Consider the following 26,875-nt stretch of genomic DNA (forward strand, 5'->3'; position numbering starts at 1 on the left):
TTTAGCTTCCTATGACTCAGTAACTTCTCAAAGTTTCTGCTTTGAAAGGAGCACATGTCCTTGTTTATTGGAAATCTTTTCTGTGCACCCAGGCAATGTAGACAATTGCAACCACTGTTTCTTGTGCACATGTGCACTTTAACGATCCTGGCTACTCTGACAGTATATGGGTTACTAAGAGTTCCTAAAAATACGTGACCTGAGTGGTTAGTTACCTCAGCTTTATATGCCATGCAGGCATCTTTGGAGAGGATACTCTTGTATTCTTGATCCAAAATAAAGTTGGCATGGATAAATTCAACTTTGTTTATACATACACCAAGGGAGGATTTTTTTTAATTGAATTTTTTTTTTTTGGGGGGTCAGGAGGAAACATATTCAGCTTCAATTCTGAGGTAGGTAATAGATAGTAATGGGAATAGACTCTAGGATCTAACCTCTCCACCTTTCTAGGCTTATGTCTGAAGGCCACTGACCCTTGAACAACACAGGGGTTAGGAGTGCTGATCATTTGTGCAGTCTGAAATCCATGTATATCCTCTAGTCAGACCTCCATAGCCATGGTTCCACAGCCACAGATTCAACCAGCCTGGAATTGCGTGGTACTGTGGCATTTACTATTAAAAAAAACCCAACATGTAAGTGGACCTATGCAATTGAAACCCATGCCATTCAAGGCTCAACTGTACCCCTCAAGTGGCACGGCAAGCTAGGTACTGATGGTCCATAATGTGCCTCTAGTCCTTTTTGCATACTGCTCTTAAATTAATTCAGTTTAAATACTGCTTCTCTGGAAGGAGGTTCATACTCCTGAGTTGTCATTTTCGTCTAGAATCCTGGTATTAGCTCAGTAATAAATGCTATCACATTGCACTTCATATAACTTCATTCCTCTCACCCACTACATTATGAATCACTTGAGGGAAGAAACTGTGTACTTGTCTTTCTATCTTCAGTGATAATATATCAAATGCACTCTTATAAATGCCTCTTAAAACTGGTGAAATAGAAATATTCTAATTACAAGTGCTAGGTCTCTTCCACAAAACTAGGCAGAGATCTGTTCATTTTTGACTTTGACCATGGAGACATTTATTTCATTCAAATCTCTATTTTGTCTTAGGTTAGAACCAGACTGACCCCCATATTATTATTATTAAGATGATGGAATCTATGACAAATTATATATTACTATTCTTCCCCGGCATAAAAGGTCTATTTTGAATTTGACTGTGTAAGAGTGTTCAGGATAGCAGTGCCTGGCACAGCAGCACAGGCATTACCCAGATACTGAACTTGAATTTAAAGTTTAAGCAACAGAAGGAATTCAACAGACTATGTGTCCCTTTGATTGACCATCTTTTAAGACTGCCTCAAAAGAAGACATGCTCCTGCCATTGGCACAGCCAAGGACAATCAGGAACTAAATATCAGCACAAAACAAATTCCAGGCAAGGTGGAATCACAAGATTCTGGAGCCAGGAAGGAGGTAAGGGAGAATACTTGAATCTCACAAGCTGTGGACTTCAGTGCCCGCCATCCACCCTGCACCAAGACTGTGACAGAGGCAGATGGTCAAGATCAACTTAAATCCCCTTCTGCATCCTACCACCCCACTAAGACCAGAAAAGGAATATCTGAATATTCTGTAGGCTTAAAACTACCTACACTGCCCTTTGGGTTAGAGAATAGGATGCAGTGGTAACTCTTAAGAAAAAAAAATACAGTAAAGAAAATGCTAATTGCTTTTCTTCACAGAATCCCGTGTCTCTCCCCACCTCCCAGAGAACTTGTGTTTCAAAAGGTCAGTGTCTGGGTCAGAAATTAGCTGCCTCCCACTCTGTTCAGCATCTACACACAGTAAAATTTTTCATGTGTTACCACGAATTTTCCAAAGGAGTTATTTCTTCCTCTACTTTCCATCTACTCCTCCTGAAACGGCTACTAGTACTATCCTAGAACTGACTAACATACTTTTCCCTTTTTCATATTAGATTTGTGTTAGCATATAGAAAATGAGTTGATATAGCTTTTGGGAAGTCTAGTTGGCAGCAGAGTTGGACAGCAGATGGCCACTCGGAAACTAGACCGAGAAAGGTGACTTACTCTGCATGTATATGCTGATAAGGGAGTCCTGTTTTGGGGCTACCCTGAAGGTCCTTGACCTAATGCAAAGCCCCAGAGACAGTTCAGAGTAGGAAAAATGATCATAACCTGATTACCTGCCTAAGGCAAAATATACCAGTTTTAACCAGCTATAGATATGCCAACAATGTACAGTAAACAAATATATTGACAGCCTATAGCAGCTTTTATCTTCTGCAAAAAAAAAGAGCAGGCTTACAATAAGCTCTTCTTGGATGTTTCCTAAAATTCTTTCCAAGTACTTTAAAGTGGTCTTTAAAAATAGGTAACTTTTAGTTCCATACTTTGTTTCTGCAGAAAAACCTACTGGCAGGCTCATTTAAAAATAATTCTAAACAATTTTTTTCTTTAAAAAAAAACAAGGTTTATTCTTTTTATCTTTTTACCTTTATAGGTAAATTAACAGCTGAGAACAGTATCTAATTAATACTATCTATAGTGGGCAACTTTTAGCTAAGAAGTTCTATTTTGGTTCTTAAGAAATGTTAACCATAAATGTATAATAACTGCTTTACTACAAAATTTGTAAGTCACATTTCCAACATTTCTCTTGCCTCGAAGAAAATTATTGAAGGTCTTCCTCTATCATCAAAGCCCAAGGATATTTATGCCATGGTATACGGGTAAGTAGATTAGAATTTTTGTTTATCATCATTTACTAAGTTACACAAAAGATTCCAGTTCAAGTTAATAGACAAAACGTAAGCTAGATTTAAAGTGCTATATTTAAAAAAAACACATACAGTTTGTATTTTGCAGTAATTAAAATGTGAAGACCTGACAGTAAAAGGAATGAAAACACATACAGGATTATCATTCTCTAGTTGTCCTGTTTTGTTCTTTTTACTCTAAGCATGTAATCTCATTCAGAGAATGACAGTTAGCTGGTCAAATTTATGCTTAAGACATTTATCTATACTTTACCAGAGAGGTTTCAGAGGCTACACCACCAGTCAGATATTCTAAATTCTTTTATGTTAAATAGGAACATTTCCTCAATACTACTTTTAAGTCATCTCATTTTCTCTTCCTCCTTAAGAACTGCATAGGCTTGTTTTAAATAGTTTAAATATCTGTAATAAACTAGTTTGCTAAGAGTAGAGGTACTCTGGTTAATGCTTGAAATGGTGTGGCCAGGGGAAAAGCAAGCCTTATGCAATATGAATGCAGTCTTTACCCACACAAATTGAACTTTTTTTTTTTTTTTAACAAAAAAGCTAGTCCAAAAAAAGTTCTCATTCTATAAAGATTTATCATTTCCAAATCACAGTGAAAGGAACTTGAGTAATTTACCGATTTTGTTTTCTACTATGTGCCTTAAAGACACCTCACCAAAAACCGGTATCTGACACAACAGACTGACATATGCAGAATGTGATATTGTAGTGACAGTACTGAGGTTGACTGTTACAGACATATTTAAACTCTTTAAGTAGTAGATGGTTACATCCTAATTATTTATATAGAACATTGGTCCAATAACAAAAATAGAGAATAGCAGCTGGAAATTTGTCATTCAATGTTCAGAGATAAAAGGGTTAACCATTCATTCCGTTATTTTCTGCAGGTAAGTCCTTTTTTCCATATCGAAATCAATCTGATGACAATTGAATTCCGGCACTTTTCCAAGCTACTGTATGAAGAGGATGCTGAAGGCCATCACAATACAGCATACTGCAACGTAAGGGCTCTTCCGTTCACCTAATGAAGAAAGGTAGATATATTCATGTTGACGAATGGCTAGCGTAAGGTTACAACTCACTACAGGAGAGGGGCATATAAAAATGAAGATAAAACTCTTGCCTGTGAAGCCCATACATTTGCGGCGGTGGGGGGCAGGCAAAGATGGGCAAAATAAACTACACGCAACATAAAAGTAAGTATTCTACAGAATGAGCTAAACTATACTGATTATTTCCAAGACCACTTCCTTTTTATGCATTTAGAAAACTCTCAGTGCGCCATTTCAGTTCCACTCTATACATCCAGATATTAAAAAGGTGGGGGGGGATAAGCATTCTTGGATGAAAATAGTGTTCCATAAAACTGTATTTAAAAAGTCAATGTAACATAAAATGCTTAATAAAAACATACTAGAGAAAATATTTTTGAGAGGGATTTTTGTGTCAAATCTTTTATAGTATAATTACTCTAGGTTAGAAATGTAGAACTCAGAACAACCACTTCTGTATCAGTCAATTTTCACATGTGTTTAAGGAGTGTTTGTTTATACTTGGAGACTTTTCTTTGCATGAAGTAGATACGGAGTTGGCTTGTGAAACTGTCTTGCAAAGAGATCCTGTGATTGTAAGTTAGCTCAAACTCATCTTGTTCTTTCCTGTTTCTTCAGTAATTGCAAGGCTGTACAAAGCACCAAGCATTTTCATGCTGCCTTGAGGGCACATAAGGAAGAGTGATGTGCTACTTCTAGAAATAATGCTGAGTGTGTACCTGGTGTCCTTTATAGAGATGGTTTACTCTCCCCTCACCTGTTTTTCTATGATGTTTACAATAATCTCTTTCCCAGTAATTAAGTTCCTTATTTCACTTAGCAAATTCAGTTAACTACTTCTGGAAAATGTCAATCTTGACCACACTTATCAACTAAAATCTTTAAGGTGATTTTCATTTTCGGAGGTTCCTCACTGAGATCACAAAGTCATATAGTAAGTTTGTGTCTTTGTATCTGTTCAATGACAATATTCACAGAAGATATTATACACATACAGATAAAATAAATAAATACTTGGTGTTTTTATAGTGTTTTCTGTCCATAAACGTTTAACGGACTGCCTTCCAGCTAAAGGAAAATCTAGAATGTGAGACAATAGTGTTTTCACAATACTATCTCAACTGGAAAAAAAATCTTTTGAAACAAAAAATACTGTGGTTCCTCTTTTTTTTTTTTTTTTTTTTAAGCAATGCTGATTCTTTCAGGGTGAAAAACTCAAGTTATCCAATAAAATAACCACCACAAAAAACATTCAGACAAAAATGTCAGGTGGATTTCATAAGGAAGCCTGTCCCTGTCTTTAGGATTAGATACTCTTATTGTCTAATACAGTCTTCTTAAACACCAAAAAAAGAAATTAATACTGTCTTAAGAATTTTCCATCTGCTGAAAATTAATTTTTGAGGAAGTCCTTCTCTTCTTCATCCTCCAGATTAGAATCCTATGATTTCCATGTGGGTTTCATTTTCCTGTTTTTAATTTTCTTAAGAGGTTGCCATGTGGTAGAGCTAAACATCTTTGGTTGAACTTGGGTAAAAATTTTATTTCTTGTCTGGTCTTAGGACTCTAAGTGAATGTGAAACAGTTGCTGTAACGTGATGTGTAACATGATAAGATGATTTGGCTGGGCCCTTCCCCATTAAAATGGTATCCTTTCTTTGTGGATGTATTCTATGTCAAGATAAGAGAGGAGCATGTGGTTGAGAAAGCGGCACACCAGCATCAACATTTTCTAAAGCACTTTGCCAAAATGAAAAGCTAATGCTTTTCACATAATTGGCAAGAATGAATACTTTAAGTGAATCATTTAACCTATGGTATTCATACGGTCGAAAGGAAAATGAAAATCAATGAGCAAGCAAAAACAGAAAAGGCAGAATTTATAATTAGACATAAAAATAGATAGTAATACAGGAAATCATTAAGAAAGATACAAAGTAGATGTCTGAAATTTTAGCCATACTTTCAAGTAACAATTGTGAACAAAAGGATCCCCTGAGTTTGCTACTGGAGTTGTATACCTTTTTTTAATTTATTACATAAAATGGATCTAAAATCCCTTAATATTTTATTCAAGAGTTAGCAACTTAATGTTAGTATTATGCTAATCCAGTGATAATTCTCTCTTCCCTCAAATTGTCTTGCTTTTCTATTGTGTTCTTTTTTTTAAACTGACTTTCAGTTGATTTACAATGTTTCAGATGTACAGCAAAGTGATTCAGTCATATATATATATATATATGTAGGTATATATATACTTTTAGAGATCTTTTCATTATAGGTTATTACAAGATATTGAATATAGTTCCCTGTGCTATACAGTAGGTTCTTATTGTTTAGATATTTTATTTATATTAATGTGTATTTGTTAATCCCAAATTCCTAAGTTATCCCTCCCCCTACTTTCCCCTTTAGTAACCATCAGTTTATTTTCTGTGAGTTTACTTCTGTTTTTAAATGAGATTTGTCTTTCTCTGACTTAATTCACTTAGTGTGAATCTCTAGGTCCATCCATGTTGCTGTAAATGGCATTATTTCATTCTTTTTTATGGGTGAGTAATAATCTATTGTGTGTGTATGTGTATGTATGTACATATACACCATATCTTTAACCTTTCATCTGTTAATGGATACTTATTGTAAATAGTGCTGCTATGAATACTGGGGTACATGAATCTTTTCTAAATAGTTTTCACCTTTTCCAGATATATGCACAAGAGTGTGGCTGCTGGATCATATGGTAAGTCTACTTTTAGTTTAAAGAATCTCCATACTGTTTTCCATAATGGCTGCAGCAAACTACATTCTCACCAGCAGTGTAGGAGGGTTCCCTTTTCTGCACACCTCCAGCATTTATTGCTCATGGACTTTTTAATGACGGCCATTCTAACTAGAGTGAGGTGACACCTCATTGTGGTTTTCATTTGCATTTCCCTAATAATTAGCACTGCTGAATATTGCCAATATTTTAAAATAACTATAAATGGAATATAACCTTTAAAAATTGTGAATCACTATGTTGTACACCTGTATCATATAATATTATACATCAACTATTCTTTGATAATTAAAAAGAAGAATATTGGTGAATTACAGCAATAAAATACATTTTAATTCATTTACTTACCAATCATTTGAGAGTCTATTATGTGCTGGGCACTATATTAAATGTTATTATATACATAGTAGTAGGGAACAAGAGTATATATCATTAGCCAGAAACACACTTAAGATGCTATTAATCCTGTTATGAAAAGTTAGAAGATATCCACATTTATCTTAACTTTCATCAATTAGGACAAAGCTCAACTATGACCACATACAGGGTTTCAATAGACAAAACAGTTCATGTTTTCTAAAAACAGCAAATAACATTCTAGGACTTAGCATAGGGCAATTAGATGGTTGCTCAGCAAGCCTTTCATTAAATGGGAAACTAATACTCAGTTATCAAAATGGTACGCATTATAGAGAATAGCATGCTCTATAAGTATGTGTGGATAAAACCATACATATTTATCCAAAATCTCAAAACCAGAAATGCACAGTGTATGATATCTGAATTAGAGAGGTTTTTGTTGTATTTTCCATCTCCCTGCTAATAAAGTATTATCAGATATCTTCAAGTTTTAAATAGTGTAAGGGAAAGATTTTGGTGGAACTCTACAAACTATCGAAAAAAGGCATATAATTGGGAAGCCTGCACTTTTAAAACTGACATTTAATTTGTGTGAATATACCATAAGTAAATTGGCCAACAATTTACAGCTGAAGAAGTGGAGAGAAATTACAGATAGATCCTTACCAATTCTGGCGCACTTCCAAAATATACCCAATAATCTGCATGGAATAAAAAAAGAAAGTAGCTACTGATTACTAGAAAAGATAAATCACTCAGTACCATATAGAGAATTTATTACATACTAGCATTTTAACTTCTGATGCTTTGCTTTAAACTGAGATTTACTTGATGTTGAGTCACCATTTATCTAGAAAAGTAGGACACAATAGCTTACCAACCACCAATGTACAGAAATTGTTAGAAACTTAAACGCCCAAAATAAATCAATGTGAGAGTAGCAAAAATTTACACAAGGGCTTACTATTAGAGGATTAATTCAGTCAACTTCAAGTGCTTTACCTTTCAAAAGCAGAAGATACATATGCCCATTTAAATGTACATTAATTTTGAGAAAATAGTAAATGAACACAGTTGGTTTAGGATAAATTTTAACATTAAAAAATAAAACCCATATTGTAAACACTTCTTGTAGAATATATTTTCTATACTGAAATGTTCTATAACCATAAATTCCAATGATAGCATTTACATAACTATATCACTAAAGAGGAATACAAAAATATGTGCTTATATTTCAATATAAGTAGAAAACCTAGTTTAGGCATACTGTATATGAATTAACTAGCATTTAAGACATATATTCTGGAAATAAGAGAAATTAAAATAACATGTCCACTTCAACCCTACAAATGAATATATTATTAATTAACACATATTATATGATATATATTATATCACTTCTTTGGTATGGATTAAAAAAGCTTTTAAAAAAATGAATCATTCAATGAATATAGATATTTAAAAAAATAAAAACATTGTAGACAACTGTTTTGTTGGTGTGACAAAAATAGAATTACAAATAGTGTTAACACATTTGTAAATCAAGATCAACTAACATTACTACTGTAGTGAATTAGAACTAGTGCAAAAAAATCATAATACTTAAATTCCAGGGAAATCTATATTACTTTTTTTCCCCCAAAGAGATGGCTGGTTAATGAATTATTATATTTGAATGGTTAAGACTGAAAGAAAATACTGATTCCGCTAAGTTCTATATACTTTCCTCCTCTGAAATACATAGTAACTTCTTGACCTCAAAGCAAAGTTTCTCAGTTCAGATTAAATGAAATGGGCAAAAATACAACTTTATTGTAAAGCATGGGTATTCTGACAGGTGAAACGATTTTACTATAGGAAAAAAAGAACAAACATGATATACACTCTTGAAAGCAAAGGATAAGGTCCAGATTATGCCTAAGTTTAATCCTATTTAATTGGCTGTGATGGTGAACAAGTTATTTTATCTCTTTAATAGCACCCTTATAGGGTTGTTATAAAGATTAAATGAGTTTTTATATGAACGTCTTTAGAATAGTGACTAACATGTGCTGTGCTCAGTATCACATAGGGTAAAGATATATGTGACAATAACTCCAGATATCACTTACATTAGTTTATATTTCATACAAAAATGGAAGACAACTGGTTAGTGATCTGTAATGTTCTGGATGCTTGATTCTAAAAACCTATTGATTATAACATGCACTACTGATTTAAAGCTCTTCTGACTGAGGGACTCAGAGGCAGTACAACTGACATTCCTCTATGGGAAGCTAAGGGCCCCAAAAAACAGTGAAACCATATGATCACAGTCAAGGTCTTTTCAGGTCTAATAGTCTAGAAATAACTAAAGCATCATTAAGAAATTGGTATGACACAGTTAGCATATTGAAAGCTATTTAAATGAAAAAAATTTCCTAACTTGGTAATTTAAGAAATTAATCAGTACCTCTGTGGCCTTTCCACATATTTGTCTACCTAGATATTTCTGTAATACTTCAAATGCTAAAAAAAACCTTATTGGCTGGTAAAATCCAATCCAAATATGCTGCTTAGTTTCTAAGGATATAAGCCAATAAGTATATCCGTTCATAAAACTACTAAGTCTATGAAAATAGGAAACAAGACAAAGTAGCAATCTTTATCTGCTGCTTTTTAGTTCTATATTATTTGAAGCAGCAAAAAACTAAGTTATTTTTAACAGCGAAGTTATCAAAAACTCATTTTATCCAACTGGCCCAGATATCTTCACTTAAGCATGAAATATTCACCATAATGAAAGTTTATTATGAGTCTCATAGTTTATTATGAGTCTATAATATGTAAAAGCACCTATTCTAACAAAAGAAAAATGACCAGTAAAAATTTCTTCTTCAGAAAATATTTCATACGTGCCAGTCAAAATAAAACGGGGCTTTTAACATTTATATATATAGAAACAAAGTTTTTAAAAAAGCTTTAACACAGTTGACTATTATCACTATATACTTTAAAATGTAAAAATAGGCATGCTATTTCTCTGGTTTTTATGTAGGAGAAATATACTACTACTCAACCTCTACTGTAAGGTTGGCAGCCCTGAGAACTCCTTTTTTGATGTAGCATGTTATGGATGTATTCCTGCTTCCAAAGGAACGAGGAGCAGACATTTCCACATGCAATCTACTGTCTTCATCACAGCATCAGGAAAATACAAATACTCTCTTCTACCACTATGTGATTATTCTTTAATGAAAGAAACACTTAAATTTCTTATTAGATAAACATTATGTATTATATTAGAAGTCCAAGCAACTGATCAAATGAAACGTTTACTGGATTCTACCACATGCTTTAACTATAAGTTAATAGTTCAGGGTTGCAAAGAAAGGGAAGTAGGAAATAAAACTATTTGGTTGAGTAGAAAGGTTTCACGTACAACTAAGCAACAAATAAGATTATAATTTCAACCAAGGGACAAAGTATTAAACTGAGTGATGAAGATTAAGTGCAATAGGAGTTCAGAGAAAAAGGTGGAGTGATGAGAAAACAATGTCTGCAAAGGAAGTGGGACGCTGTCATAAAAACTAATGGACAGATAACATCTGTTTTTACCTTTAGTTCATTAAATAAACGCCCCTAGGCCAACAGAGACATTTTATTGGAACAGGATTACTGATTTTCGTTATTCAAAACTGGTTAGGGCTTTTATTTATTCCTTTATACATGTTCAAACAAACCTATGTAATAAAAAGGAAGGAATAGTAAAAGCCAAATGATTTAGATAATGGGATGTTTGAATAAATGTTAGTTATGACCCCAATGGTATAATGGAGTTGAAGGAAAGAGAATTATTTCCTCTCATAGCTGAGTATCTACTACCTGGCCTCTTATAGGGGCTTTTTATTAGTGGAAATGCAGTGTGACCTTGCAGAATCCTAATTTGGCCTTTTTCCTTCCATTAAAAATAAAAAAGGCGCTGGAGATAATTATTCCTATGGGAAGTATTCTACTGTTTCATCCTTTGATTTCTTATGATGATTAAGTGAGGTACAGGATCTTACCACAAAAGGATGAAGACAATTATTCATAGAAATTAATAAATCCATTAAGACAAAGAAAGTTTACATAGTTTTTACCACATGGACTTTTTTTTTATATATATATACTTGTTCTTCTGATTGAATTCAGTATGTATTTCTTTGTTAGGAACATGGCAGTTTAAAATTTTAAGTCTGTGTGGTATCATATTAAACTAAAAAATTTTGGTGTGGGAATGTATAATTAAAAGCAATGTTATGTGCCCAAGACTTAATTTTTACTATTGCTCTAATTAAGCTAAGTAAATTTCTCCAAAGTTGTTTGCTTTACACAGATGGGGAGACTATATGATAAAAAGCAGTGTTGGAGTGGAGAAGGAATGTCTATATTATTATTCTTATGAACATAGTGCTTCCAAATTGTTTAATACTTTCAAAATATAATAAACTTTATTAATTATTCTATTAAAAACTAAGGCCAAACACTGTCTTTGAAGTCACTTCTGATATCTATCTTTTTATTTATTAAGATTCTATGACTATAAAGTTTTTAGATTTTTAGAAACAGGGAAGATAATGTAAAAAGTTATAACAAAACTAAATTATATACAGGAATTAAATTATCTAACGACCTTTAATAATTTACATTCATGTTTCTAAGAACTAATTTGGGTGATTACACATTATTAGTAACATACCCAGTTTTATTTCTGTCCAGGAGGCTGGGTGCCAAGGATCGGATATAAGCACAGGTACATATAAGCAGCAAGATTACAGTCAATAGACTCTGAAAATTGAAAATGGCAGACTAAAAAGAGAAAAAGAAAAAGAAAAATTAATATCACAAGAAAAACTACACAGGTAAAAAATGTCAGACAATTCCATATTCAGAATCATACTTCTTTCTTCAAAAAGGTAAACAGAATGATATGCCTGAGAACAACTTTTTTAAAAGCAAAATCACAAGCTATTTTGAGGGTATACTTTTTTCTCCATTCTTTGGGCTAAGAAATTCAGATGATGCAAGAAAAACTCTAAATTCAAGAACTTGAAAACACTACCAAAACTGTCATGAATCCAAGTTAGCTCACCAAAGCTGAATCAATATGTAATTAATACAAATGTTCTAGGAGCCCAGACTACTTGCTAGGCAGGACATGGAGTCTCCAAGCTCTGCCACTAAGCTGGCTATATGACCTCAGTTGAACACTGTCCTCTCTAAATCTCTTTTACATCAGAAAAACCAGGTGGAGACTGGGGAGATAGAGTCAATGTTGGCTCAAGTTTCTTTCAATTGTGAAATTCTTTCAGAATAAGAATGCTTCAAATTTAAGCAATCTTGTTCCATGCGTTGACTAATACTAGGCTATTAGGTTTGGGTGAAAGAAAAGCACTTGCTCGTTCACTGCTGATTCTTTAAAAGTTGTTTAAAGAATCTAACACGAGAATCATAGAAAATCATAGGTTTCCAGTCAAAGTAAAAAGGAAGTGGACTTACTGAACTCAAAATTCAGCTCAAGGGTCATCTTTTTCAGGAAGTCCCCTTGAACTCATCTGCCTTCTCTCCCCTCTTTCATATAGCTCTCTCCTTTCTGTTCCCACAGCAAATTGTTACACATTTATTATACTACTCATCCCTGAAGAATGGACACTGTCTATCAACTCTGAACCTCCAGCACCTGACAATGTGCCAGTCACACAATGGGAGCCCAATAAGAGATGGTTGAATAAATAAAACAATTTTTAAAAAGTGCAGCAATATTACTGTATATAAAGTAAAGAATAACATTCCATTATATAGAAGTAGCTAAAGGATACCAATCTCACACAGAAGCCAGCAATATGCTTATTTAGTAAATTCAGAAGCACTTCCTGAGAGGGATCAAGATGGAGTAGGAGGACATAGACCTCACCTCTCCCAACAAACAGATTAAAAATACAAGTACATGTGAAATAATTCTCTCAGAAAACGAACTGGAAACAGGAAGATTTCTTATACAACCAAAGTTGCAGGAGAGATCTTCAAATAACCAGGTAGAAAGGGGGAAAAAGGTATCAGGATGGGACCCATGCCCCTGGGAGGCATCTGTAAATGAGAAAAGGTCCAAACAGGCACAACCTCACCCTGGAGATCTGCTGGGACAGCGAGAGGGGCTGGAGAAGCCTAGACTACTTGTGAGGCACGTGCGCATGCTGGCTTACTAACAGTCATGGCAGAGAGAGACTGGTGCTGGGCGCTGCTGCCTCACCCCACTTCCCTATCTCAAGTGTGCACTAGGCAAGGCGCCAGATACCTGCAGTGAATCTCAGGCAGACAGGGCCTCGGAGTGGACCGACTCTTCCAGTTGCATGGAGACAGCTGTGAGGCTTGTTAGCCCATGTGCCCACTGCCAGCACTCACATGGTGGTGGCAGGTCTGGCCACAGAGGATTTAATCAGCCTGTGCACCTGATGATGCCACAGAAAAGCACTTCTCAGGGGGACAGCCCCCAGGGAGGAGTATGCAGTGGTCCACTTCCCTGCAGGAGTACTCCAGTTTCTCCCTACCCGACACTGCCATTTGGAGTTGGATCTAGGCAGACAGGTCCTGGGAGAGGCCTGCCACAGAGGGAGCCCAGGTCCCAGGTGGCAGCACAACAACCTCGATTACTGAAGCCACAGCACTCTGGCCCCCAGCACCAGCCCACTACACATCACAGCTTAGCAGTGTCTGAGATGAGCACAATGGAGAAAAGGATACAACGTTGGGCTGCTTACGGGCAGAACTGTAAACACCTGCATGGGGGGGTGCAGAGGTTCGTTGTGATCACATGGCCCCTTGCTTCAGTGGTCACCTCCTTTGGGGGAGGGCTCACACTCAGGGGCAGTGGAGCCTGATTGAACCTTGCCCTCAGAAATTCTACTCCAATGACTGGAGAGGAGACCCTGTCCCTGACAGGGTTGTGACAGCCATGGAGCAAACAGGAGGCCCTGTCCAATATCCAGCACAAGCTGTGGACCTCACAACACCAATCACACCACCTATCAAGGGGGTAATGGCCAGCACACTCTGAGGAAAGATGTGGCTGGCATCCATACCAAAACCAGTCCTTGTGACAAAAATACTGGACTCACACAGGCCACACAGGGATGCTCCCATGTTAAAAATACCCCTTCAAGACCACAATAGAAAACTTCCTCCTAAGTTAATAGGAACAGAAAAAGTTAAGTAAAATGAAAAAGCAAAGCAACTATTCCCAATTAAAAGAACAAAAGAAATTCCCTGAAAGGACAAATAATGAAACAGACCTCACCAGTCTACTAGACCCTGAGTTCAAAAAGGAGGTAAGAAAAATGCTAAAGAATTAAGAAAAATTATTGATAGAAATACAGATAACTGTAACAAAGAGCTAGAAACTATAAAGATGAATCAATCAAAATCAGACAACTGCCGAGTTAAAAATCAATCCAGAAGCAATCAATAGCAGACTAAATAATGCAGAATGAATAAATGACTTGGAAGACAGAATAATGGAAATCACCCAATCAGAACAGCAAACAGAAAAATGAAAAGCAACATATGAGATCTATAGGGTAATATAAAGCTTGCCAACCTGTGTATAATAGGTGTTCCGGAAGTAGAAGAGAGAGAAGGGAATTGAAAATATACTTGAGGAAATCATGGCTGAAAACTTCCTAAACCTAAAGAAGGAAACAAATATCCAGGTACAGGAAGCAAAGAGACTCCTCAAAAAGATGAACTCAAACAGACCCACACCACGCCAAATCACAACTAAAATGGCAAAAGATTATACATTCTTTTCAAGTGCACATGGAACATTCTCTATGATAGACCACATACTAAGATGCAAAAGAAGTCTCAACAAATTTAAGAACATAGAAATTATTTCAAGTATCTTTTCTAGCCACAACGGTATGAAACTAGAAATCAACCACAGAAAGAAAAACAGGAAAACAACAAACACATGGAGACTCAACAACATGATACTTAAAAAAAAAAAAGGTCAATGCAAAACCAGTTCTAAGGGGGAAGTTCTTAGTGATACAGGCCATCCTCAAGAAACAAGAAAAAATCTTAAATAAACAACCTAACTTACTATCTAAAGGAATTAGGAAAGACAAGAACAAAGCCCAAAGTCAGCAGAAGGAAGGAAATAATAAAGATCAGAGAGAAAACAAATAAAATAGAGATCCAAAAACAAAACAAACAAACAAACAAACCCACCCAGAAAAGATCAATAAAACCAAGAGCTGGTTTTCTGAAAAGATAAACAAGGAAACAAAAAACATCAACAAACCTCTAGCCAGGCTCACCAAGAAGAGGAAGAATCCAAATAAACAAAATAAGAAATGCAAGAGGATAAATAACTGATACCATAAAAATACAAGAAATCTTAAGAGAATAATATGAACAGTTAATATGCCAACAAGTTGGACAGCCTATAAGAAACAGACACATTTACAGAAACATATAACCTGCCAAGACTGAATCAAGAAGAAACAGAAAATTTGAACAGGTCAATCACTAGTAGTGAAATTGATTTTGTAATTAAAAAACTCCCTACAAACACAAGCCCTGGACCAGACAGCTTTACTGGGGAATTCTATAAAACACATAAATAAGACCTAATACCTCCTTTTCAAACTATTCCAAAAAAACTGAAGAGGAGGGAATATTCGCAAATTCATTCTACAAGGCCACCATCACTTTGATACCCAAAACAGACAAAAACAACATAAAAAATATAAGCCAATATCTTTGGTGAATATAGATGTAAAAATACTCAACAAAACATTAACAAACTGAATCCAACAATACATTAAAAGGATCACACACCATGATCAAGTGGGACTTATCCCAAGGATGCAAGGATTTTTCCATATCCACAAATCACTCAATGTGATACACCATATTAACAAACTGAAGAATAAAAATCATATGATCATTTCAGTAGACATAGAAAAAATGTCTGACAAAATTCAACATCCATTCATGATAAAAAAAAAAACTCTCACAAAAGTGGGTATAGAGAGAAGATAACTCACTAAAACCCATTTATGACAAACCCACAGCCAACAATATTCACCTGTGAAAAGGTGAAAATCTACCTGCTAAATTCAGGAACAAGATAAGGATGCCTACTCTCACCACTTCTATTCAATACAGTATTGGGAGTCCTAGCCACAGCAATCAGAAAAGAAAAAGAAATAAAAATTGGAAATCAACTTTGGAAAATCCAAATTGGAAGGAAAGAAGTTAAACTGTCACTGTTTACAGATGACATGATACTCTATTTTGAGAACCCTAAAGTTTACACACAAAAACTATTATAACTAATAAATGAATTCATCAAGGTAGTAGGATACAACACTAATATACAGAAATCTGTTGCATTTCTTCACACTAACAAAGAATTCTAAGAAAGAGAAAGTAAAACAAACAAACAAACAAACAAAAAAACCAAAAAAAAAAAAAAAAAAAACCAATAAAACCATGTAAAAAACCCCCAAATAAACAACCTAGGAATAAATTTAACCAGAGAGGTGAAAGACCTATGTGCTAAAAAATATGGAACACTGATAAAGGAAACTGAAGATGACTCAAAGAAATTGCAAGATATCTCATGTTCTTGAATTGGAAGAATTAATATTGTTAGAATGGCCATACTACCTGAAGCAATCTAGATTCAATGCAATCCCTATCAAAATACCCATGATATTTTTCACAGAACTAGAACAAAAAAATCTAAAATTTATATAGAACCATGTAAGACCCAGATTTGCCAAAGAGGTCCTGAGGAAAAATAATAAACCTGGAGGCATAATCCTTTCAGACTTCAGACATAATTAAATAAAGCTACAGTAATCAAAACAGCATGGTACTGGCACAAAAACAGACATACAGATCAATGGAACAGAATAGAGAGCCCAGAAATAAACCCACACACCTGTGGTCAGTTAATCTATGACAAAGGAGCTAAGAATATACAATGCAGAAAAGATAGTCTCTTCAACAAGTAGTGTTGGGAAAGCTGGACAATTACATGTAAATCAATGAAATTAGAACACTCCCTCACATTACATGTAAAAATAAACTCAAAATAGTTTAAAGACCTAAATCTAAGACACGACACCATAAAACTCCTAGAAGAGAATGTAGGCAAAACATTCTCAGACATAAATCGTCGCAATATTTTCTTAGATCAGTTTCCCGAGGCAAAAGAAATAGAAGCAAAATAAACAAATGGGACCTAATCAAACTTAAAAGCTTTTGCACAGAAAAGGAAACCATCAACAAAATGAAAAGATAACCTATGGAATGGGAGAAAATATTTGCAAATGACGAGACCAACAAGGGTTAATAGTCAAAATAAATACAAACAGCTCATAAAATTTGGTATCAGAAAAAATAAACAACCCAATCAAAAAATGGGCAGAAGTCCTAAATAGACATCTATTCAAAGAAGACATATAGATGGCCAGCAGGCACATGAAAAGATGATCAACACCGCTAATTATTAAGAGAAATGCAAATCAAAACCATGATGAGGTATCATCTCACAGCAGTCAGAATGGCTATTATCAACAAGGACATAAATAACAAATACTGGAGAGTGTGTGCAGAAAAGGGAACCCTCCTATTCCGTTTGTGGGAATGTAAACTGGTGCAGCTGCTAAGGAAAACAGTATGGAGGTTCCTTAAAAAACTAAAATTAGAGCTACCATATGATCTGGCAATCCCAGTCGTGGGTATATATCTGGAAAACATAAAAACTCTAATTTGTAAAGATACGTGTACCCCAGTGTTCATAGCAGCACTATTTACAACAGTCCAGAAATGGAAACCACCTAAGTGTCCATTAATAGATGACTGGTTTAAGAAGATGTGGTATGAATATATAATTATTACTCAGCCATGAAAAAGAATGAAATACTGTCATTAGTAGCAACATGGATGGACCTAGAGAATATCATACTAAGTGAATTCAGTCAGACAGAGAAAGAAAAATACTACATATCACTTATATGCGGAATCTAAAACACAGTACAAACGAATCTATATACAAAAAAGAAACAGACTCAAAGAGAAGTAAGGTAACTTATGGTAACTGAAGTGCAAGTGTGGGGAGGGATAAATTATGAGCATGGGATTAACAGAAATAAAATATTATAAATAAAATAGGTAAGCAACAATAATTTACTGTATAGCACAGGGAAACTATATTAAATATCTTGTAATAACCTCCAATAGAAAACAATCAGAAAAAAATCACTTTGCTGTACACCTGAAATTAACACAATATTGTAAATCAACTATACTTCAACCTAAAAAAAAAAGTACTTCTTATAAAGTCAGGAATTAGACTAAGAATAAGAGTTACCCAACCCAAATTTTTAAGGTGAAACTGTTACTTGCAAATGTTAAATGCTACTTGAGAAGCCCAAAAAGATTTAGTGAAAAATGATTACAGACCATAAGGGTATAACACTGAATAAGGTGGCTAGGTACATAATTAAAACATTTAAATTGACAGCCTTCATAACTAAAATATCAACCAATTAAGAAATAACCAATTGCTTATAATAGCAACTAGAACAAAAAGCTAAAATATGTAGGAATAAGCTTGACAAGAAATCTGCAATATTAGCATCAAAGGCCAAAATTAACAAAGCCTTAAAGCACTCTGAAGAACATAAAAGTAGAATGGAGTGGTATATAAGATTCTTACATTAAAGGGTAACATTTTAAAGCTAATCTATGAATTTAAAGCAAACCCTAAAATAACAAGTTTTTTTTTTGAAATTGACAACTGATTTGGAAGTTCATATGGAAAAATAAGTAAGCAAGAATAGCCAGGAGAATCCTGAAAAAAGAATTCGCCCTTTCAGAAATTGTCTTAATATTTTTTAACCTTTTATAGATTTTTAATATTTAAAATCCATTCAAAACATTAAAAAATTATACATGTTATTTGCCAATATTTTAAGGACAAAAATTGCTTCCATAATGCTAAGTGATAGGAAAAACACACATAAGACTTCACAATCAGTTCATCTGTGGCTATGTAAACGTTTATGCAGTGGAGAGGAGATAATGCAGTGCTTATCTCTGGAAGAGTTTTAACCTAATTCTCAACTTTTCTGGATTTCTCAAATATTCTAAGTGTTACTATTATGGTCTAAACAAGATGAAATTGATTTGTAATTATTATTTTAAAAGTTGTTCTCTATGCAAATCATTTCTTCATGGATAGATCAAGGGTAAAGTTTAACATGTCTTAGTTTTCAATCGAATTGGATTTTAACTTTGCATCTGTGAAAGCAATATACATTTTATAAACTGAAATCAATAAATGAACTGATGATCAATTAACTAGATAGAAATAGTACTTCACAATGCTTATCTTTTAAAAGTCATATTTTGAACATGTATATGAATACATTGATAATTAGTATTTGACAATAACCTCATGAAATATAAAGCACCAATTTCCTTCCAGCCAACATAGCAAAACATGTATTTAGTATCTACTCTGTAGCATTATGCGAGACATGGGATTAAAAAAGTACATAGTATGGTTCCTCCTCTCCAGTTTACAGCTATGAACAATAACCGATATTCACTGAGTGCTTGTTATGGCTTATCTTATTTATTCTCATATTTGTGGTAGATGTTGTTAATACCTTTATTTTATATATGAGATAACTGAGCAGTTATAATCTAGTTGGAACTGGAAATGCATTTTAAAAACTAAATAGCAATTTGCAGCAAATGTAAATGAAAACTGAGCCACGCAGACAAAAAAAAAAAAAAAAAAGGCCATTTTTCACAAAGAAAAGTCAGGAGAAGGTTCAAGGAGAAAGCAGGAACTGAGTCAAGCCTGTAAGGGCACAATTACACGGCAAAGAATAGAGCGGGCTCCAGAAGAGACAAAGGCGTGGAAAAACTCCCACAGTATCAGGAATTTGCACTGTCAGGGAACAATGAGCAGACTTCCTGTATTAAGCAAAGGATTCACTCAGTAAAGTGGCTGGAAAAGAAATCTGCAGAGTAGGTTTCATCATCTTCCTAATGGAGTATCTAAATTCATGATTTTGCAAATGTGTACTTTTTAATTCCCTGAACATCTTGTTAAAGAAACATGCTTAAACGATATGTCTGGGATTGGTTTCTAAATAATCCAGTGTGTGTGTGGTAGGAGGTGTGGGGATGATGATGAAATGCTGAATGTAGGGGATTCATTATACTCTTCTAGAAAGAAGAGAGAAACCTTTGTATGTCTGAATTTTTTCATAATAAAAGATTTTAAGAGGCACTTAAAACCATACTATTATTAAAGAAGCAGGGTGTGTATATATACATTTGTGTGTATAACCATTTACAAATGAAAACCATTTAAAAGTATGCAATATAGGATACATACAATTATGTTCCTGGGGTTTATAGACCCTAAAATTTAAACAAATAATCTTAGGTGGTAAAGTCTTTCAGATGTACTCAGACTCTGGTCAAGGGTTTAAACTGCAGGCATTAGCCTGCCACTGCATAGCCTGCCGGAGCATTCCCCTTAATGCTCAGCATCTGCTGTCTGCTGATAGAAAATTTTAGTCTCAGAGTTAAAAGAAACAGATGTTACTGTTCTGTCGAAAAATAATTGAGATTTTCAACAGGAAAATGTTATTAAAGGGAAGGGAGGAAGCTAAGAAAAAAGCAAGCGTATCTGATCACAAAATGAGGGAAAGGTGGCAGAAAAGGTGAGAAGGGAAGTAAAATTCATTTACTGTGTCTCTTTCAGGTCCTTTAAAGCATGAAATCTTTTTCAAGTGTACTCTGTGTTTTTGTACATGCCACCTCCTACTTCTTTCAACCTTCTGGTCTCAACTCAAGAGTCAACTCCTCCGTGAAGTCTTCCCTGTCCCCATTCTCAGCACCAGGCAAGTCAGGATCTCAGTACACCTGCATGCTACACACATAGCTGGCCCCCGCAACCTGTACTGTAACTTTCTCCTCTATTTTATTAAGGTTCTTATCAATCCCTTGTGCCTATTAAATAAAATAGTGCACAGCAGTCACTGAAAAATGCTGAATGAACAGGAACTTGAAACAATTGCAAATAATGAAGATTTTAACAAATGCAAGAACACAATTAGATTCCAAATTAACAATGCACGTTATTGAAAAAATGTAGATCTGGCTGCTGAATATTTTATGAACAATTCAGGAGAAACCTCCACACACTGCTTTGCATTTATATTTACTTGTCAATGGTATTTTGGGAAGTTCAGAATGAAGAAGCAAATATACTTATGTTTGTTGTAAAGGCCCAGGCTGAAGGGTAAAATAAAGCCCTGAGGTAACCTTTTCTCAAGATTCAAATCAATTGGAATTCAGAGAAAGTTCCATCAAGCAGTTGGCTTTGAGGTGCTTGCATATGGGGCTGTGCATGTTCTTCAGAGTCGACCTAATTTGTAAGAGATATACAACCTCAAGAGTTCTAGATGCCTGAGTAGGCAAGCTGGCTGGCAGAAAATTCTAGAACCTCAAATAATTCTCAAATCTAAGGTCTACCTAATTTTCAGCGAGGACACCATGTGACAATGCCAGGGAGTTACAGAATGATATGCTATTAGGTTTTATAAATTTAGCTATTAAACATTAACACATATTGGAACTAAGTGGTCACAAAATGTAAGACAACTAGTTCCTACTGGAGGCTCTAGGGAAGAATCTATTCTCCTGCCTTTTCCAGCTTCTAGAGGCTGCTTGATCCCTTGGCTTAGTGAGGCTCTCATCACTCTGACCTTGACAACCACTTCTTTTGTGATTACGGCCCTCCTCCCTCCCTCTTACAATGATCTTTGTGATCAAACTGCTTAGTCTCCCCAAAATTCACACAGGAAAAGTCCCTTGTGCCAAGTAAGATATTCACAGTTTTTTTTTTTTTAAGAGGGTCGGGGAGAAGGGCATTCTGTCTACCACACCTATGAACATTTCCTTTTTATGAGGAGGTATCCAAAACATTCCCTAGACTCAGGGCTGCCTGTGGCACCCTCTGGAGCACAACCTCAAATACAATCAGAACAGGAACCTTTGGGGGTCCTGGAATATAGCCACCCTGCCCTGACCATTCTACTCTTAAGAACAATAGTACTTGTTCTAAAAACTGATTCCAAACTTTTTTTCCTCCAAAGGCCCCTTTTATTATCCCTCTACGCTCCAGGCCTGTCGTACTACTCCCAGCTAACCAGAGCTTCTGACATGCTTCATTGTGCTAATGAATTTATCCAAATCAGAAGGAAATAAACTTGATGAGTCAGTCACTTTGTATAATTATTTTGAAGTAAACTGTAATTTGTTAGGCTATTGAAACAATAAAAATGATTCACTTTCATTTGGTCACCACTGTATTAAATAATTTATCAGTGAAAGATGAAGACTGGTCAACGCAAAACTTAGTGTCCAAACATGAAATTACCTCTAATGTTGACACATCTTTTAAAAATTCTCTATTCTCAAGTCAATTTGAAAAGTTAAGAATATTTTAGATTCAATTTTTATCTGTAAAGATATAATTTCTTATTTTCAGAGTCATTCTTGAATGTTAAAACCATATTAAGTATGTATATAAAGGCAAGAATTCAATAGTTTTGTTTTTAGATGTATAAGTAAAAATACTTCTAAGTAAAAGAAACTATCCTAAACATTAGGAATAGAAGGAAAAGGGGGGAAAGTATGCAAGCAGCACAAAGGCACAAAGAAACACTGAGAAAAGCTGAAGAAATAAGTATGCTAAACAGTGCTCTGCCCAGAGTGCTCAATGACTGGTTGCCAATCATACTTAATCTGCAGAAAAGACTCTAAGCAGACAGTATATTCATTAGTCCTGGATCACTTGCATTCCATGGAACTTACTTATTTTTAGGATTATCAGAACAAATTATTTAGCTAATCTGGTGACAAGGGCCTTCTTTATGCATAACTCTCTCTGGAAGCTTCAAATGTTGACTGCCTCCTATGTGGGAAGTAAATTTTTATTGACATACTAATTCTTCCAGTTTAACTGAATACCGAAGACCTAAATTTTTAAAACTCCAAACAGAAACGATTTTACTTGTTTTAATCTGTTTTTACACAAAACTAAAGCCGTCAGTCCCTCTCTGGAGATGGAAGGAAACCCAGAAATGGCATTCCTGACCTAACTGTGATACAAATTATACAGCACTGGAAAAGTGGGTCAGCATTTTATCTTTTACAAATCTAGGTCAGGTCAGCATTTTCCAACTAGTTTCTACTTGTAAATTCCTATGTACCACTATTATCTACTAAAATGGAAAACATGGAAATACAGGGATAAATGTAAGTCTGTATGTGAGTGTGCAAACACACACAACACCTTGTTTGCACAAGATAAATGACCACAGGTGATTGAAAAGATTTCCACTAACATACAGAAATACTAACATTTTCTTTGGGCATTATTAGCACATAAGTTCAAGTTTTGATGCTTACCATAAGGTAGCACTGATATTGTACCAAATATACAAGTTATCTTGATTTAATTTGAAACCAAAAAACCAGGATTGTTTACAGTTTCGATGTTGAGAGCACATTATCTGTGTCTTAGCACCAGAAGCCAGTAAACATTTTTGTCTTTAGATAAATCAGCACCTCTATGCGTCAGTTTAATTTCACTTATAAAATGAGTGGGCTGGACTAAATAGTTATTTGGTATCTCTGGTCCTGTTTCAAAAATGTAGAGAGACATTATTTACACTTTCCACTGAAACCTAAGAACTTTCATGGCTATAAAGCCACAGTCCAGAGTTAGAGGCACCTCAACTCTATTCTCCATTTGTAACACTTGGAGAATTACTCTTTCCTCTGTTTCTATGTATCTCAGCTACAAGATGAAAGAAACTATTTCACACCCTTTCTCTGATACTCAATTTAACTATAAAATGTGGGCAATAAGTCCTACTTAGCAGGGGTTGTGAGCATTAAATAAGAATATCTGTAAGTCACCTAACACTCCAAAAGAGAAAGAAATGAAGATAAACTTCCTCAGGTTAATCAAGTAAAGGATGAGAACTGGGGATGATTCTGACCCTGTTTGGCTCAGTTTAAAGCCATGTTCTTTCCACCACATGTCATCTCTCTACATCCTAGCAGATAGCATATAAAATTTATTTAATACTCTCCTTCACTGGACTGTAAAGTCCTGGAAGACAATGAGCATGACTTTGTATCCCCAGATTCTGATTTATTTGAGTACCAACTCTAACTTACACCTTGATATAGAGATTAAAGACCTCATTTCTACTTTAAGAACTCTGCCTAGAGAGGAGAGAAATATAGGCAACATCTTACTGCTGTTTTCTATTCAACAGGGACACTGGGGGGAAATACATGGACTACAGATTTCCACAGATACCTAAAAGGAGTAGAAGAAAATAGAAGGTACAGGGAAGGCTTCTTGGGAAGAGATGAATCTTGAAGAACATTATGAGTTAGGAAGAACAAGAGATTCTGAAATTCTTATAAGTATTAATTCAACAATGATATGATTACATTATAATTATGATACATTTATGCTCTCATAGTTGTAAATTATTATTGCTCTTAAAACATTTTATGGCCTTGAAATGCATCTTAAAAAATGGATTAATCAAAATACAGTAATAAGTTCTATCACTGGGTTACCTCACAAATATACCAAGTGTAGGTGCAAACTCAAAAAGAAACCTCATTGTGTAACTCTTCCAAATACAATGTACTTTCTCTAAAATGCTTACATCCTAAGCTCACAGGAACAGAGCAGGAATGAAAATCCACCTGGCAGTTGTTTCTATTTTCCACCCATCTCTGATTTGTATATTTGAGAGCAACAAATCACTAAAACATATTTTATCCTCAGTTATGTTGTTTTCATTAACAACAGCACAAAGACTTCTGGCATCTGGACATTAAACATAAGTTTGGGTCCTGGCTTTACTATCTACTGGGTATATTACCCCAAGCACATCAGTCTCTCGTGCCTCACTTCCTTCACCTGTAAACATCTACTCAGGTGTTTGAAATAAGAATGCTTAAAAACTGATTTTTCAAATGCAGAGTGGCACAGAGCAAGCTTTAAGAAAATGACAGCGATTATTGTTACTCTGAAAAAACAAGTATGGCCAGACAGTTCAAATACTATTAATCTTAAAACACAATATACAGCTTGCTTCCAGGGAGTACATAAGACAATAAGATAAAGAAAAGAAGAATGTATCTTAAACTTGTACTCGGAATAAAACAATTCAACTTCAGCCTTGAGGAGGATATGCAAGAATTGAGTAACAGTCTCTCTTTTTAACTGAAAAAGGAATCACATTTTCTAAGTTAAATAACAGCTCACTAATGATACAAGTGTATCCGTCCTATCATGTGGTAGTGGGAAAAGAAGCTGGAGAACATCCTTGGCCAAGGAAGGAACGACCTGCCAATAAAATGCCATCTCTTCTGTAAGTGGTAAACTTCCCCAGGGAAGAGTGTGACTTATGCCCCAGCTATAATCACAGTAGTTGGCATAAAGCAAACAACAATTAATGAGTTTTCGGTTAAATGTCTAGCGGTTTCTTCTATATGGGATTCTGCAGGAACATCTGGGAACACAAGCTCAGCAACTTTCATTGTATAATAGCTTTTTGGTTCATGGTTGCTTTTGACATTATAAAGAAAGGCATGCGTCCTTTCCCCAGAAATATGCCCATAGATGCAACATTTGGCACATGGACTTCATAAATTCACTACAAGGGCCTGTTGTAGAGGCTGTTGGCCTTTACCCTAACAAAGGTAAAATGCCTTCAGACGTAGCTTAAGAGAATCTGCTATTACTACAGCTGTCCTCTGGCCATGCTGGCTTTATCTGTTTTTCTCAGCCTGGAGATGTAAGCATTTCTTTTGCGAAATTTTGTGACTCATTTCAAGCTTTTCTAAGAGGCTCACACTATTAAAGGAATTCTCAGTAAGACAAAATAACACATAAAACCTTAATAATGTTTGGGAAGGGAGGAAGGCCCGAGGCCAGACACCATTCCAAACACATTAAGCTCCAAAAGAGAAACCACCTCTGCAGGCAATTCCAGTCATTAAAATACAAAGTTTGTAAAGCAGCATCTTTAAAGTCAAGAGAATGGAGTAGGAGGGACCTGAAAGACCACTAACTCAATATGTGAAAATTAAGGTGTGGCGTTTGGAGTTTCTTTGACACCAACGAAACAAAACACCAGGGTCAGGCCGCAGGAAGGTAAGGAGGTGCAAAATAACAAGCACAAACACAGACAGCTCTAATATCTTAAAGGATCAATGACCACAAAGAGCCCATATAACCGACGTGTTAAGCCAAACCAGCGGCAGTTTTTCAAAACAAGTCAGGAAAGTGGCCTCTGCAGGTGAGGGGGAGCTCCGCGGCCCTAGGGTCCCCCTTGGGCGGTCTGCCCTGGTTCTCCCCGGTAGGACGTGCAGGGGCCACATGGCTCCCGGGCCTGTGCATCCTACGAGCCCCGTGAAAATCAACTTAGTGACAGGGCTCCTCGGCCGGGAACCCGGGACCACCGCCCAACCCTCCAACCCTGGTTCGGGCCCGCAGCCCCTTCACAAAGCTCAGCCGCGACCCCCAACCCAGGTTCTTACCATAGTGAGGCCAGCGAAGCCCCAGCCACATCACCCTTCCGGGCCCAGGGCGGAAGAGGCGTGCACGCCCGGCTTGCCTCTCTCGCTCCTTCGCGCCGTCTGGTTGGGCCTCTCAGGGCACCTCCTCCTGAGCCGCGCTCCTCAGACGCTACGATAGG

General features: G+C 35.6%; 1 protein-coding gene and 1 non-coding gene across 2 annotated transcripts; both read right to left on the reverse strand.

The window, feature by feature from the left end:
- Positions 1 to 2,852: 2,852 nt before the first annotated feature.
- TMEM167A (transmembrane protein 167A) lies at positions 2,853 to 26,835 on the reverse strand. Its single transcript, XM_010982009.3, has 4 exons — positions 26,718 to 26,835; positions 11,740 to 11,849; positions 7,683 to 7,717; positions 2,853 to 3,846 (listed from the first exon to the last, which is right to left on the reverse strand). The coding sequence occupies exons 1-4, from the start codon at positions 26,718 to 26,720 to the stop codon at positions 3,776 to 3,778; spliced, it is 219 nt and encodes a 72-aa protein (XP_010980311.1). The 5' UTR covers positions 26,721 to 26,835; the 3' UTR covers positions 2,853 to 3,775.
- Positions 10,049 to 10,183, reverse strand: LOC116152396 (small nucleolar RNA U109). The gene has a single exon (XR_004136032.1). It is a non-coding gene; the product is annotated as a small nucleolar RNA U109 (small nucleolar RNA).
- Positions 26,836 to 26,875: the final 40 nt, after the last annotated feature.

Source organism: Camelus dromedarius, chromosome 3 (genome assembly GCF_036321535.1).
Source record: "Camelus dromedarius isolate mCamDro1 chromosome 3, mCamDro1.pat, whole genome shotgun sequence".
In the NCBI taxonomy this organism is placed as follows: domain Eukaryota; kingdom Metazoa; phylum Chordata; class Mammalia; order Artiodactyla; family Camelidae; genus Camelus; species Camelus dromedarius.

Excerpts from the sequence above, each read along its gene's own strand:
- TMEM167A (XM_010982009.3), bottom strand. Across the intron at positions 7,718-11,739 it reads CTGGACAGAAATAAAACTGG|ATTATTGGGTATATTTTGGA; the intron begins GTATGTTACTAA and ends TATTCCATGCAG. Across the intron at positions 3,847-7,682 it reads TTGGAAGTGCGCCAGAATTG|GTGAACGGAAGAGCCCTTAC; the intron begins GTAAGGATCTAT and ends TTTCTTCATTAG.